Below are 15750 nucleotides of genomic sequence, written 5' to 3' on the forward strand. Positions count from 1 at the left end.
AAATGGAGACTACGAGTGCAAGAGCGAAAAGATGAAGAAGTACCTTGACGAAGTAAGGACAAGAGTGGGCGACCTAGAAGCCAAAATCATCCAGATTCCCAGAGAGGAAAACGAGCAAGCAGACCGTCTCGCGAAGGCCGCCTCAGCAGAATGAATGGTCGTCCCTGGTAATGTACTCTCCTTTGTACAGCTTTCCCCGCTAATAGATCTCAGCAATATGCAGGAAATATGCTCCGACAGCGGCTGGGCAGCGCCGTTGGTTTCGTACCTAAAAAAAGGGGTCTTACCGGACGAGAAGGAAGTTGCGAGGAAACTTAAAATCCAGGCGGCAAGGTTCGTCCTGATAAAAGACGTCCTATACAAGAGGGGTTTCTCCCGACCGTATCTGAGATGCTTGGGTGCGGAAGAGGCGGACTACGTCATGAGAGAAGTACATGAAGGAATCTGCGGAAACCACTCAGGGTCCAGATCATTGGTACACAAGCTTTTACGAGCAGGGTATTATTGGCCCACTATGCAGAAGGACACCGAAGCCTATGTCAGGGCCTGCGACAAATGCCAACGGTTCAGCAATATTATTAGACAACCAACCGAAGAGCTGACCCCAATGACAGCCCCATGGCCGTTCGCACAATGGGGATTAGACATTATGGGACCATTCCCTACAGCTATGCGGCAGCTGAAATTCCTGGTAGTAGGCATCGACTATTTCACGAAATGGGTGGAAGCTGAAGCTTTAGCCACGATTACGGAGAAAAACATTCGGAGCTTCATCTGGAGATGCATCGTATGCAGGTTTGGCATTCCTAGAGTCTTTGTCTCGGATAACGGGAGACAGTTCGACAACGACCATTTCCGGGATTTTTGCTCACAGTTGGGAATAAAGAACCACTACTCCTCCCCCGCCCACCCTCAAGCTAATGGACAAGTCGAAGTCACAAACCGATCCTTGCTCAAGATCATCAAGACTCGGCTCGAGGGGGCAAAGGGTATATGGCCCGAAGAATTGCCAAGTGTACTATGGGCATACCGAACGACGGCAAGAACACCAACAGGAGAAACACCGTTCCGCTTGACGTACGGAAGCGAAGCAGTCATCCCGGCAGAAGTCGGACTCGCAAGCTATAGGGTACACAACCATGATGAGGACAAAAACGATGAAGCTATGCGACTACAGCTCGACCTAGTGGATGAGATCAGGGCAGCAGCAGAACAAAGGCTCGCTAGGTACCAGGATCGCATGGCCAAATACTACAACTCTCGGGTCCGACACAGAGACTTCCAAGTCGGAGACCTTGTTCTTAGGAAGGTCATGGGCGCCGCTAGGGACCCTACCCAAGGGAAACTCGGCCCTAATTGGGAAGGTCCTTACCGAATCTCGTCGTGGCAGAGAAAAGGTACTTACCACCTTGAAACATTGGAGGGACAGAAGCTACCACATCCATGGAACACCGAGCACCTACGGAAGTACTACCAATAGAAGCAGCAGCATGAAGACCAACTTCTTTTATTTTTTCAGCAAATTATAATTTAACTCCTCAGATTTATCGTTTACTTTAGTTTTTTTTCGCAACAATACTTTTTTTTTAGCCCAAGGGGCAGGGTTTGGTTTTAATTACTTTTATTTAAATGCATGGCAATAAGAGGAGTTTTATTCAGAAATCACTGAAGTATATCTTTCCTCCGACGGTCCACTAAGTTTACGACCCAAGAACGACTAAGTCCATAACTCACGGACCAAGGAAAAACCCGACGGACTAATGAAAGATGTTAAGGCATCAAGGCTAAAAAAGCCAGAGAAAACAATGGTCCGAGAAGGCTAAAGCTAAAAGCTGACGGTCCAATAGATAGTTATCATATGGATCAAGCCTTCAAAACCGACGGACCAACGGAGATGTCAAAAGGCATCAAGGCTAATGGCCATAAAGAAAACAATGGTCCGAGAAGGCTAAAGCTAAAAGCTGACGGTCCAATAGATAGTTATCATATGGATCAAGCCTTCAAAACCGACGGACCAACGGAGATGTCAAAAGGCATCAAGGCTAATGGCCATAAAGATAACGGTCCGAAAAGGCTAAAGTTAAAAGCTGACGGTCCAACAGATAGAGTTATCATATGGATCGAGCCTTCAAGACCGACGGACCAACAGAGATGTCAAAAGGCACCGAGGCTAATGGCCATCAAAATAACGGACCGAAAAAGCTAAAGCTAAAAGCTAACGGTCCAATAAATAGAGTTCTCATATGGATCGGGCCCTCAAAACTGACGGTCCAATGGATGAAAATTTATATGGTTGACGGTCAACTTACTGACGGTCTTACCAAAAAATGAGACTACTTACAAATAAGTTTCTCCAACCAACAAGCCTGTAAAGATGGCGAGCTAACCAAAAAGGCTAAATACAAAATAATAGGCGATCACATTAAAATTAGTCAAACAATAAAAAGTCAAGTGTATATGTGCAAAGTAACGGACAACAAGGGATAGATTGAATTACAAACAAAAAGCCCCAACAAACATACGGGCACTTAAAGACATTGTTCAAAAATTACAACTAATGAATAATTAAGCGGCAGGAGCGTCCTTGGAGACCCCGTCAGCTTTATCCTTCACAATCTGATCTGAAGGCCCAACAGGGGTAGCAACAGCAGGCTGGGCCAAAACAACTCCAGCGTCATTAAGCAAGGAATCCAAGCTAAGGGGTTCGTCATCTCTGTCAGCGGCAGGAGTCATTGGAACGGAAGTGTCCATGGTGATTCCAGACAGATCCAGCTCCGGATAAGCTAACGACACTTGCTTCAGACAATCATCAAAACCTGCGCCATAGTAATCAGCACAAGAATCGATGAAGGACTGAGTTGTCTTGAACTTTTCAACTGCGTCAGCCCCAGTCGTCACCACCTGCGCACGCAGAGACGAAACCTCCTCCTCAAGTCTCTTCTGCTCACCCTCTGCTTCTCCTAGCTTCTCCTTCACGTCCTTCAGGTCTGTGTTTAAGAGACGGACGGCCTCCTTGTATTGCGCCTGCTGATCCATCAGGGTGGAATTGTGCCTCCTCACCCGAGAGACGACGCCTTCTTTGGCCATGCAACGATCTTGGAGTGCTTTAACACGAACCAAGGCCTGAAGGAAATACAACCGTCAGCTATTAAGCAAGGAAAAATATCAGATTAATCAAAGTAGGAAACATACCCGTGCAATATCAAAGAAGGCTGACGCCCCCAGGTCATCCGTCCCAAGCTGAGCACAAGGATCCAGATCCGTCTGTTTGATAAGAGACTCCAGACTCTCGACAGCATGATCCTTGTGAGTCAGCAAGCAACGGGGCCCCTCAATGACGGGACCAGAGGAAGTCATCACTCCTTTCCCAGCACCGTGACTAAGCTTGGGAGGTGACTTCTGGAAGGGCGCGTCCGTAGGAGTGACGGCCACCTTTTTAGAAGGAGGATCATCCTTTCCGTCAGATTTCCTCTTGATTGAGCCCTTCAAAGAGGAATGAGGAGTTGACGCTCCATCCTTCCCCTTAACTTTATCTTCTTCCTTCTTACGGGCGGCAGCGGCCCTCACCCTTTGCTTCGCAGCCTCCATCTCTGCAAAAAGAAAGCTAACGGATAAGTAATCTGACGGATGAATAGTAGCAGACGGATTAAATAACGCATTTACTTACGTTTTCTTGAAAATTCTTCCAACTTCCGTGCTTCGACCGTCGGCTCAGGACCACCACAATACAAATGTAGAGTGTCTAGGGTTATCAAGTCCCTACACCTACGTTGCTCAAGTGAGATGGTGAGTATCCGACGGATGAAATCCCTCTGTTCGTCAGACACCTCCGGACGAGTGATGGCTGAGACAAAAGGAAACAGACGGTGTTAAAAAGAGACGGTGAAAATGAAAAGCGACGGTAAAAAGAAAGAGACGGGGGCAACCTGACTCCCTAATATAAGCCCAAGTGTTATCAAAATAACCCCCGGGCAACTTATCCCATTCATCCGGGCGACACACCCAGTCCGTCCCTTTAACAAAGAAAAATCTATTTTTCCAATTCCTATTTGAATCCGGCATATCAAACACCAATCTTAAGTTCTTTTCACGAGGTGCGAAGTGATATGTCCCCTTGGCGGATACTTTGTGCTGGGGTCTGTAGCAGTAAAAGAACTCGTCTAGCGAAAGTTGACGGTTCCCCCCACTCAAGCGACCCCAAAGAACCTCAGCTCCAATAAAGATCCTCCAGGCATTCGAAGAGATCTGGCTGACGGACAATCCTAAGAAATCCGCCAGCTGACAGTGTAAAGCCGTCAGTGGGAGCCTAAGGCCAGCTGCGAACATGGCGTCATACATCCCCACATCAGCCGTCCTTCCTGTATAACACTTCTCATTCTTTTTAGGGAGACGGAGGGGAATGTGATCCGGGATCTGGAAACGAATACGCAACTCAGAAAAAACTCTGTTGCTCATCTTTGGGAGAAATTTATTGACGGCCCACTCCTCTGGAAGGATGAAGGGACGGTTACCTCCAGAACTTCCTGAAGTTCCCTCACTGGACTCTTCGTCATCCTCATCCTCATTACCGTCACTACTAACCTCGCTACCGTCACCCCTATCGTCGTCACTATCGATCTCTACGTCACCTTCCTCCCAGTTCCCGTCGTCAACAACTTCCTTGTCGACCCTCTCGACCTCAACCTCACTTAACACCTCTTCCCTGACTCCCTCAACACGGTCCTCTACGTCAATACTAAGGGATTGGGCGGACGTTTCTCTTCCTGACGACTCCAAAAAGCCGTCGGACTCTTGACCTGAGCCAAAGACTTCGTCGTAGCCCGCTCCATCGCGGACTAACGACTGATCACTCGACGCGTCACTTGACATCTGACTACCTACAAGTGACGGATAAACCCTAAGTTCCTAGACTGACGTTCTCAATAAAAGAAAAAAATTCTTGGGCAAAAATAAAAATAAAAAGGAAGCAGAAAGGAAAAGGAACTTACAGGTGAAATAGATCTTGAATAAATAAAACAAAGTGTGACGGTATTGGTAAGAGCTGACGGAGCGAATCGTGAGTAAAAGCGACGGGTTCTCTCTTGAAAGATCTTCGAGGTTGAAATAGCGAAATAAGGCTGTGAGGCGTGATATTTATATAAGGGGAAAACGCACGAAACGCGAGGCGACGCCTGTGCCAGAAACGAGACCAACTACCGCGCGCCACGTGACCTTGCATTAAATAGCTCGCGGCCCGAGGAATCATTCGTAATTCTTCTTTAGAAATAACTCCACATGCTGACGGTTCTAAACGTCAAGCATATAGAGTAGGGGGCAACTGATGAGGATAAAAAGGAGAGAGCCTCAGACTGACGGTGTTATGCTGTCTTCAATAAATAAATAGACGGAGCAATAGCTGACGGTTGGATTTGATGGCCTCCAAGACTGACGGTTTGACCAAGTGACGCCCAAAAAGCTGAAGGAGATGCATTGAGGGCGACGGACCAATCATGAAGTCGACTTGCTTCCCACGTGATAAGTCAAGAGTTGACTTGTCTCCCACGCAAGAGAATATTCAAAGGGACTCCTATAAGGAAAGGATCCCGGAAAATACGCCCAAAAGGACTCCTATAAGGAAAAGACTTCTACTCTAAGGAAAAGAGGGATGACCCTTGCTACTATAAAAACCTTAGCACTTTCGTTACCCAAGGTACGCATAATTTTACCCTCTCTAGCACTCTAGAGCAGTGAGATTAGTTCTAACTTGACCTTCGGAGGGTATTTGGCCGGTACCACACCGGTGCTCTCTGTTAGGTTACTCCTTCTCGTTGTGCAGGTGCCATTTGCGATCGAGTGAGGAGCGTGCGACTCATTGGTGGTATTGTTTTCGGTATCATCAGTTGTAACATTAAGTTACAACTAATTTTCACAAGGCAAACCTTTACCCTAATGCTATCAGGAGCACACATCCATAGGAAAGTTTTAATATGAGGGAGAGTATCAACTTTCCAAACCTAGCTCGCAGAAAAAGGAGTATTACAGTCCTGACTTGAGGCAATTTTATAAGCACTTTTAAAATCAAAAGTCCTTTGAGGAGATCCGGCCCAAGCTAGCTTGTCACTTCCTCTACTAGTAATTGTGATGGGAGTGGCCTGTATCATCCTTCTAATTTCCAGGGGAAGATCAAAGGAAATCCTATCCCAATCTAGTTGTTAATTGCTGCAACTTATTAATTTTAACAACCTTTGTGCCTTCATGCACAATCTGGAGGATATTCCAAGCAGTATGAGTAACCTCAACATTAGAGATTCTCTTAAATTCCTCCATAGAAACAGCATTAAAGATAGCATTCATAACTTTGTTATTGAACGTGGCTACTTCTTTTTGAGAAGTTTGCCACTCACTAACAGGAGTAATGGGCTTCTCCCAACCGTATTCAACGGAATTCCAGACTCTCTCATCAATTGATTTCAGGAATTCTTTCATCCTTACTTTCCAATAAGCATAATTATTTCCATCAAAGTGAGATGGGATAACAAGAGAGTATCCGTGTTCCATGACAACAAGAGTCAAGGATCAGTTCAGAGATCAAAAGATCAACAACAAGAGAGCAACCTGCTCTGATACCACTTGTATGTTTTTAGACCCTTTAAAACACAACCAGATTAATCTAGGTAATTAGCCAAGTAATTACTTAGTCAAATTAACAAATATAGGTTAACACAAATATATTATATCAATGTAAAGTGCGAAAAATAAAGAACACAAAGATATGATGACCTAGGAAACCAAACTGGTAAAAACCTGGGGAGGATTTAAGTTAGCTATCCTCAAGGTAAACCTGAATCCACTATGAAAGAATTGAAATTTACACAATAGTGACTTAAACCCCTAACATCCTATTGCTACCTCGAGTAGGAAACTTACTACCACAACCACGTGACAACTTCGAGTCCACGGATTACTTCTTTCTTGGATTCCCAGCAAGTACAAGCACACCCGCTTGTGTATCTTTAAGCTCTTAATGCAGCAACTGAATCGATCACCAAGTTCTTGACATAATCTTGAAACTTAGAAACCCTAAGTATGTGTGAAGGCAACCACCTCTTGATCTCACAAAAGATTCACACACACAACATATGGAGCATCTCCAAAATGTGGTTAGGGTTTTCCCTTTTATACTTAAGACAAAACATAAAACCTTACACATCAAACGAGCTTGGGCTGAGTTGGAAATTTCTGTAGAAAAACAATCTGCATGACTTTCGATCGATCGAGTCTAATTCTCGATCGATTAAGCTAGACAGAATTGCACAATAAATTTGCAGTAACTTGATTCCAACTTTACATAAAAAGCAAATACTTTGAGCAAGTCTAAACAAGACTAAACCGTTTTGATCATGGTTTGCCAACATTACAAATTGAAGTTCTAATACATTTAAATCAAAAGTCTTAGAACCCAACAAGCTTAACACAGATAGGTCATCTGTTGGCAGCACGAGTGGTAGTTGTGGGGGTGTAGCGAGAGATGATCATGGCAGATGAGTGGCAGGTTTCTCTAAGCGCATTAGGCTGGCAAACAACTTTGTAGTAGAGCTATGGGGGTTAAGGGATGGGTTATTGATGTGTTGGAACTTGAATATCCAATCTCTTATAGTTGAATTAGATGCCAAAGCTATTGTAGATGTGCTTGGGACAGCTTAATACGTAAATAATGAAATTTCCCCTATTTTGGATAATTGCAGGTTGTTGGCGTCTCGCTTCCACCGAATCCAGTTTCAACACTGCTATAGGCAAGCTAACCGGTGTGTGGACAGCCTTGCAAGGTTGAGCACTAGACAGGATTTAGATTTTATTTTATATGATATTTCGCTTGTGGATGTTGTTAATGCTTTTGAAAATGACATTAATGGCATGTACTCTAACAGGCTTTGCCCTGAATTTCTTATTGTTTCTTAGTTTGTTTTAATGAATCGTCTTTTACCAACAACCAAAAAAAAAAAAAAAAGAACTAGTTTGAACACATAGGTCCCAGGACTTCAGCAAATCAAATGCTACTTTTTGTCCTAGATGTTTAATGACCTGGGTCAGAAAAAAGAAACAGAAAGAGAGAGACAAAGAGATCTGGGTTAAAGAAAGAGTTTTTTTTTTTTTTGGGGGGGGTTTGTAGAATTTTTGTTTTGGCTTTGAAATTTGAGTTTTTTTATGAGTATAAAACACATACAAAAATAAGATCTGATCTTATATTAAATTTTTACAAAACCCTCATTTTATTCTTATTTTCTAGTCTTTTTTTTTTTCTTTTGGTCTCAAGAGGAGAGAGACATAGAATGAGATCAAAAAAACACATTTATTCCTATTTTTAACAGAGGTTGGTTACTGGAAACAAATGGAGCAAATATTAGGAGGATAAAGTACCAACTTTCAAACTACAAGTAGGTAATATGAATTTGGGTCAAACCACAAGATAGTTTACTGTAATTGCACATTGATAAAAAGTTGTATGATTGTGCTTTAGGAACTAAGTTGCATTTATCACTCTGTTTGTTTTAAAGTAAAATATTTTCAAGCATACAATATTTTACAAGTAAAAAAATTTATTTGCAAAATATTTTCAGTGAAATATTTTCAGATGTTTGGTATGTTATGTAAAAATTTTCAAGCAAACTACCAAAATCGGTGTTTCAACCATTGGAGTCGTAGATCTAGTGACTAAACCGTAGGAACCGACAGCCGAAGTAGTGTCTTCGATGACTGAACTACTAACACCAATCACTAAAATGACAGCTCTGACTACCTCATCACCGCCTAAATAGTGTCTCTGATTACCAAACCACCAACTACCCAACCCACTAAACTGATGACCTAGCCTCTATATATTTTGTAAAATGTGTTACTAAAATTTTAAAGGTAAAACATTTTATAATTTTTTATAAAGGATTTCATGGTTAATAGAAAATATTTTACAAATTTGACCAGATTTTACATGCAAACAAACACCTGAAAAAAGGAAAAATATTTTACTTCAAAATAAACAGAGAGTATATATCTTAGTTGCAGCAATGGGTATTCAAAATCCAATTTCAAAGCATTTATTAGCAGTGATTATTAAGGAAAAGTTAGACATCTAAAACAATAGGATTAACATCTCATTTATTTATTTTTATTTTGTTTAGAGTTTCAAGCTATAGCGTCAGCTCCTGATGATAACTCTTTATCATCAGACTAAGACACCAATCGGTTTTTGGTATAGGTGGGGATCGAACCCTAAGTCTCTTATTCAACTATCAGAAACTTTACCAATTGAGCTAACTGGAACTCATATCAACGTCTCATTTAGAACATGCAAATCCTTAAAACTTAATCCAAAAATTCATCCTCCATTTTTTAAGCACATTTACAATTATATTCTCCTTGCCTTCAATCCAAATGGACCACTAAAAAAATATTCAATACACACATGGAAGTGAAATTAAGTTCCACAAAATATAAATAAACTGGGGATATTTTTTTAATATATATGATAGGAGTTGAACAAATAATGTTGGATTTATAATAATTTCTTCCATCAATCATCATGCCAAGATATCGATTGGTTTCTTCTTTCTCAATTGTATTTTTCACTCCTTTGCCCACTTTAGATAATCTGCTACCAATGCTCTTAAGTTTGAATTATATAAGTATGCACATTAAAATGTGAGTTTAATAAGGTTTTAATTCTCAAATATAACTCATTAATGAGTGAAAATTTATTGTAAAAAAATTAACTTATATAATTAATGGATAAATAAATTACAAATGTTATTATGTTTTGTTTTTTCTTTATTAAAATAATCCTAACATTAATTGATAGATGAAACACAAAAATTGCATTTATTGTTTCTTGTTTAGATTTTTCCAATACTCATTTTCCCACATTTCCACTTCCTTTATTGATTTATCCTTTCTCTTGAGAAAACCTTGTAGTGATGAAGGATCATAAGGAGGAGGCAAGGTGCATGGGGTTAAATCACTGGGAGACTTAACCATGGATTCAACCATGAATTTCTCCCATGTACCTTTCGCAGGGCAAGCCATCATTTCTGAACATAGCTCAACTGCTCCTTGAGGTATAGATGGTTTGAATTTCAAGAGCTTTGCATATTCATTTAACAAATGAAACATGTAGTCATATATGTAGTCCATCTTTAGATCCTCTTGTATGAAGTTGCTTGCTGCCTCTCCTATGGCTTGAGCCTACCAATTTTGTAAAAATAAAAGAGTTGAAAATATAAATCATTTTGTTAATATGAATTTAAATTAGTGAAAAAAGTGAAAGCATCTTCAAAAACTTAAAAGGTGAAAATAGGTATACATTATACATGAGTCTAGTTGAATCATAACAAAGATACTAGTCAATAACCCAATGCACACAAAAAAAGTTTAGCAAAATATGATATTTTTTCTCTTTTATTTATTTTTATTTTTTTAAATATGAGATTTGATAATCATGATAGTTATTAATAGACATTTATTATGAGTGTTTTTGTATATGAAATTATATATTAATATAATATACTAAGATTCTAATAAAGATAAAGGGTTTAAATATCAAATAAAATTAAAGTAATTTAAAAATACATACATTAAATGAAATGTAAAATTGTTATGCTTAAAAAAAAAAAAAAAAAAACTAATTTAGCATTATATTATGAGATCAACAAAAAGTCAAATGGTTTCAGTTTTATATGTATCATAGATTTTTCAACCCGACCAACTTGCTCAAGTTGAGAAATTTCAACCTAACCCATTATAGTTTAAAAACTAACCCAACACAACGGAACTTGTAGGAATTGGGTTGGGTCATTGAGTTTGAACAATTTTGTCGGATCTAATAAAAAAATTTATGCTTTCATTCAACTATGTAAGTTCATTATTTAATAGATAATTGTAATTTATATTATTAGGAGTAATATTCAAGTGTCATCAAACTAGGTCCCAAAATATCAAAATAATTTAAAGTAATTAACTTAACCTTAAGTCTCAAAATATAAAATAAATCAAACATGAAATTTTAAATTACATATTTTTATTAAAAAAAATTAATAGTGTGTAGGTTTGGTAAGGTTACTTACGGTTGGAAATTTTTTCAACTTGAATCCCACCCAACTCAAGTTTGGAAAAAAGAAAAAGAAAAAGAAAACAAATCAAGTTATCAACCCATGAAATACAATTCAAATCGTTGGGTTAGATTAGTCTGTTAGATGGGTAGATGCACACCCCTTTGTGAAAACATTTTGATAATATGAGAGAGAGAGAGAGACCTTTTGTGTGTGATTGTTGCCCCATTCCACAGCAAATTTAAGAGAGGTGCACTTGCTATTATCCCTAATGGGCCAGTAGTGCTCCAATGGCACCATGCCTCTAATGAAGAAATCATAGTAACGAGGCCTTATGAGCAAGGTCATCGAGTCACATGCTAAAATGTACTTCTCACTTACAGACCATGCCCATCCCTCTACATAAATCTTATATCTGACACAAATTACACTTTTCTCAATTAAAGAAGGGGAAAAATAAGAATAGTTAAAATGGAAATAAAATAGTTCACTGATCTTGTTTTTATAACTACCTGTGAGTGCATTGGTCTTCTAAATTTGATTGTTTATAACCCTGTTTAGATTCTTGCAGCCAATCCTGAAATTATAGCACATCATACAAAACATTATAATGCAACATGTATACAATAGGAAAATGTTCAACATTTGTGAGTAAATGAGAAAAATGTGTATTAACCTGTGTATATAGGCGAGTGTTCCAATCATCTTTGTTTGAGACATTGCACTTCAAAAGGTCATTTCTAGTTGGAGCCACGCTTGGATTCCCTTTCCAATAAGCATAGGGTACTCTGTCCTTCCATTTAGTTCTTGAGTTGCCTTGTTTTATGTCCTCCAACAAACTTTTCCACGGCCTTATATTGATCTCGGCCCTAACAAAATTAAGTCAAGCCTATGTAAAAGTTTAATTTCCCCACCCAAAAAAAAAAAAAAAAAAAATTGCTCTTTTAAATTTATATTTTTCTCTAGTACTCGATATATTATTAGATTCAAGAAATGACATTTTAGCCATGAAATGAAGAGGATCATATTTCCCTTTGGGCCAATGTAATAAGCATGATTGATTTACGTACCAGCCCCAAAAAGACCAATCAGGGAACACAATATCCAAACTCCACCCATCAGAACAGTAACGAAACAATGGAGGTGGGCCCGCATTTGGGCCCCGAAAGTCCTTAGATGGGACAACAGGGCGATCATCACAATCAAACATGAGTTCCAAGTCAGGCAATCTCCCAGGGTACAACCTTAGCAGCTGCAAAATGCCCCACAAGCTGAACATGTCCCTTGTCTGTATCGACTGCCTATACTTCTCTACGTAGGCCTTACCGTCTACGATCACAAGCCTGAAATGCGCGGTCCTGCGGGCCCGCTCCACCATGTCTCTCGTGATTCCTGTGTGCTTCCAGTGCCGTAGATCTTCGTGGATCCAACGGAAGTATGATGGGCATGTTTCGTTTGATGATGATATTGGACGGTCAGGATTATGTGTTGTTGTTGGGTAGTAGTTTATTGGGCAGGTCTGTGTTTCGTTTCCTTTTGTGCATTTCAGTGGGAATTCTTGCTTTTTTGGTGATTTTTCTGTGGTTTTTATGATTGGTTTATCAGTGGAAGAAGAACTACCTAAAATTATGGACTGCAAAGCACAAATATAATAAATTATTGGTTTAGCAACTTTATTCTAAAAAAGTATGGTGGCAATGAAATGAATGAAGATTAATAATTTAAAATAATTAGTCGACCCGTGCATCATGACAATATATAATAATAAATTTTTATTTTGTAATACGTTATGATGTATAATTTATTGAAAAATTTTGTTTTTAAAAGTATTTTCTATCCATCTATCTCTAGATTTTCTAGTCTTTACAAATATATGATTCTATTATTTTGGATTTTTTTTTTTTTTTGAGAAACTTGGGTGTGATTGATTGGTATTATTCTTTTTTGAAATTTTTATATTCTTCAAATTTTTGTTATGGTGTGTTATGTTTTCCTTTATTTTTGGGTACAAACTTTTTATGTTTCAAATTTTTCATTCTCATAAAAATATTATCATGATAATCAAATCTCATTACAAATTTACAATTGATATTACTCAAATAATTAATAGGCAAATTCGAATATATAGTTGTATAAATTGTATTTTGATATAAACTCAAATTCTCAAAAAACACACTACCAAAATGTATCAATCAATTTGGACCGATTATAAAATATGGGCTCGGACAAATTTGTTTTTCCTCAATTTTCAATCATTTTCTTTTTTCTCTTGTCAACCAAATAGAAGAAGCTACATTTCCTTCATACGTTAGTAAAACCCTTTTTATTTCTAGAATCCTTTTTCAACATAGGTAATACCATAATAAATAAGAACTTTATTAAGGAACTAATAATTTATAAATTATGGGAAGAATCAGGAGCATAGCAAAGATTTTTTACTTAAGGAGGCCAAGTTATAGTGTTTTTATAAAATTAAAAACGTTAATATATCCATAAATTGTCTAGTTCACCATAATCATACAAAATATCCAAACACACACACACACACACCCAAAAAAAAAAAAAATTGCATCAAAATTATGTCTACTATGAGTCTTTCATAGAATAAAATTAATCTATTATCATCAAATTCTAAATTCTAAATTTTGTTACAAGCATCTTAAATTCATCCATTATGGAGAAGATTTAAAATTTTGGAGTGGCCACGAGCAAGGTGGCTCCGCCCCTGGGAAGAACTCCAACTGAATCCTCTAATTCCCATTAATTTTAAGATATGTTCCATTTAAAAATCAATAAATGTCATTAGTTGTACATTCAGCTAAAAATGAAAGGAACTAGTGGGAATCCTTTTACATAAATTATTATTATAATTGGCATGAGTAATGCACTCCTGGTATTATAAAATATCTAAACTCTTTGTTTAAACAGGTGTATATACATAATCCCTTAATAATTAAAGGGAAAAACTTGTCCTAGAAATCATGACCACTACATCAACCACTATCTTGATCATGATGTTGTTGATTAAAAAAATTAATCATTCAGTCGGTGCTAAGATGACAAGGATGAGAACTTATGGCAGCACAAGAAGGGCTATTGGGCCGTGGTCTAGTAAAATTTGAACTTAGCCCATTGAATGGACTTGAACCCGAATAGGGTGACGAAAATAGGGAACAAGGATAGCTTATTATAGATAAAAACTTTATTGTTTAAGTTTCAAGAAATTAAAATTCTTCTCATCAAAAAAAAAAAAAAAATTAATTCTATTCTACATAAAATTTCAAGAAATTTAACATTTATTTTGATTTTTATCATAATTTTATGTTTTAACATAGTATAACTTACACACTACATTCGATAATATTAATAAAATATTTTCTTTCTGTTACATATATATTTTTTAATTAATCCATGAATCATACTAGAATATCACTGCTAGTTAATATAAAATTTTAATAGACGAATACACATAAACCAGACAAACTACATTTAAGAAAAATTCCAACTTGGAGATTTATTTATTTTTACTCCCAAAAAAAAAGAGATTTAATTGTTATAAATATATATATTATTTGCCTCACTGCAAAGATTTGGTTCATTATTTTTAGGGAATAAAAGTCTCAAATAAAAAAATTTAGGATCTTAGGGTTTGGAAGTTTTTAGGGAATTTTATAGATGAAGAAAATAAGCACAAAGAGTATCGTAGTATTGCTTGTAGGCAATACAATTGCACAAGATAAAGAAGGATTTGCAAAGGCAACATTGTAGCCTTGGTGATCGACTTAACAAACCTTTTCCATTGCCATTAAAATTTCTTGTTACCATTATAGAATGGTAGGTCAAATGTGTAAGTTTGCTAAGGCTGATGACAAAAGATTGTAAGGAATAAGAAGAAAGACTTACAGCATCAATCCAGCCTAGAAATACCAAAGCACTGACAAGAAGGAAGAAGAAGAAGAAGAAGATCAAGCTAGCTGTTGTAACTCTCTTCTTTAATGGTCGCCAGCCAGTTCCACTGTGATGCTTGTGAAGCCCTCCATTATAGAACATATTAAATTCCTTCTCACTATTCCTTTTCATAGTGTTTTTGATGGAAACCTGAAAAGCCAAAAAAGCTTAACCTATGTTACATATCCAGAGTACTTTCATACAAAAAAGCGAGTCCACAGAACTAACCTCAATTCTTAGTTTGTGTCTTAAATGTACCCATATGCTATGTGTGATTGTGTGAAGGTGAAACTCCTCATTCTCTCACACACAAGAACAGACGTACTTACATGAAACTTGTGATTCCTTGATTTTAAAGGGATAATTCACGTTTCATTTCCATAATTTGCTCCCTAATTGCATGCAAATTTCCACCAAAATAAGGACTCTTTTGAGTCTCAGCTTAAGTAGGGACAAAATTGTGAAGTCTCGAAAGTGTTAAATCACTTGCTAGTCCAAAACTATCCCTCACACTGTCATAAAGAGCTCATAAAGTAGTTGACTATTCTTATGGCAGTTCAGTCTTTTTGATGTTGAGTCGCCTCTAATTGAAGTGTTCAACTAATAGCGACTAATTTAGCCATTATCATTGACCTAATTAACCAAATTGCCCTCCCCACCCAACCCCCATAGACTTCAACTGAAGTAGCCGTCGTATGTAAAAAGGTCAATTCCAATCTCCCTA

General features: G+C 37.9%; 1 protein-coding gene across 2 annotated transcripts; it reads right to left on the minus strand.

Annotated features, from left to right (window-relative positions):
- Positions 1–9835: 9835 nt before the first annotated feature.
- On the minus strand, positions 9836–15469 carry LOC126696949 (uncharacterized). 2 transcript variants are annotated; one of them, XM_050393721.1, is made up of 7 exons: positions 15255–15469; positions 14982–15176; positions 12149–12711; positions 11755–11947; positions 11591–11655; positions 11283–11493; positions 9836–10215 (listed from the first exon to the last, which is right to left on the minus strand). In XM_050393721.1, exons 2-7 carry the CDS (start codon positions 15156–15158, stop codon positions 9853–9855), a joined length of 1572 nt encoding a protein of 523 aa, XP_050249678.1. In that variant the 5' UTR covers positions 15159–15176; positions 15255–15469; the 3' UTR covers positions 9836–9852. The 2 variants fall into 2 exon arrangements, with proteins under 2 accessions (XP_050249678.1, XP_050249679.1); XM_050393722.1 differs by having other exon boundaries at positions 15356–15458.
- Positions 15470–15750: the final 281 nt, after the last annotated feature.

This window comes from Quercus robur, chromosome 8 (genome assembly GCF_932294415.1).
Source record: "Quercus robur chromosome 8, dhQueRobu3.1, whole genome shotgun sequence".
Classification (NCBI taxonomy): Eukaryota; Viridiplantae; Streptophyta; class Magnoliopsida; order Fagales; family Fagaceae; genus Quercus; species Quercus robur.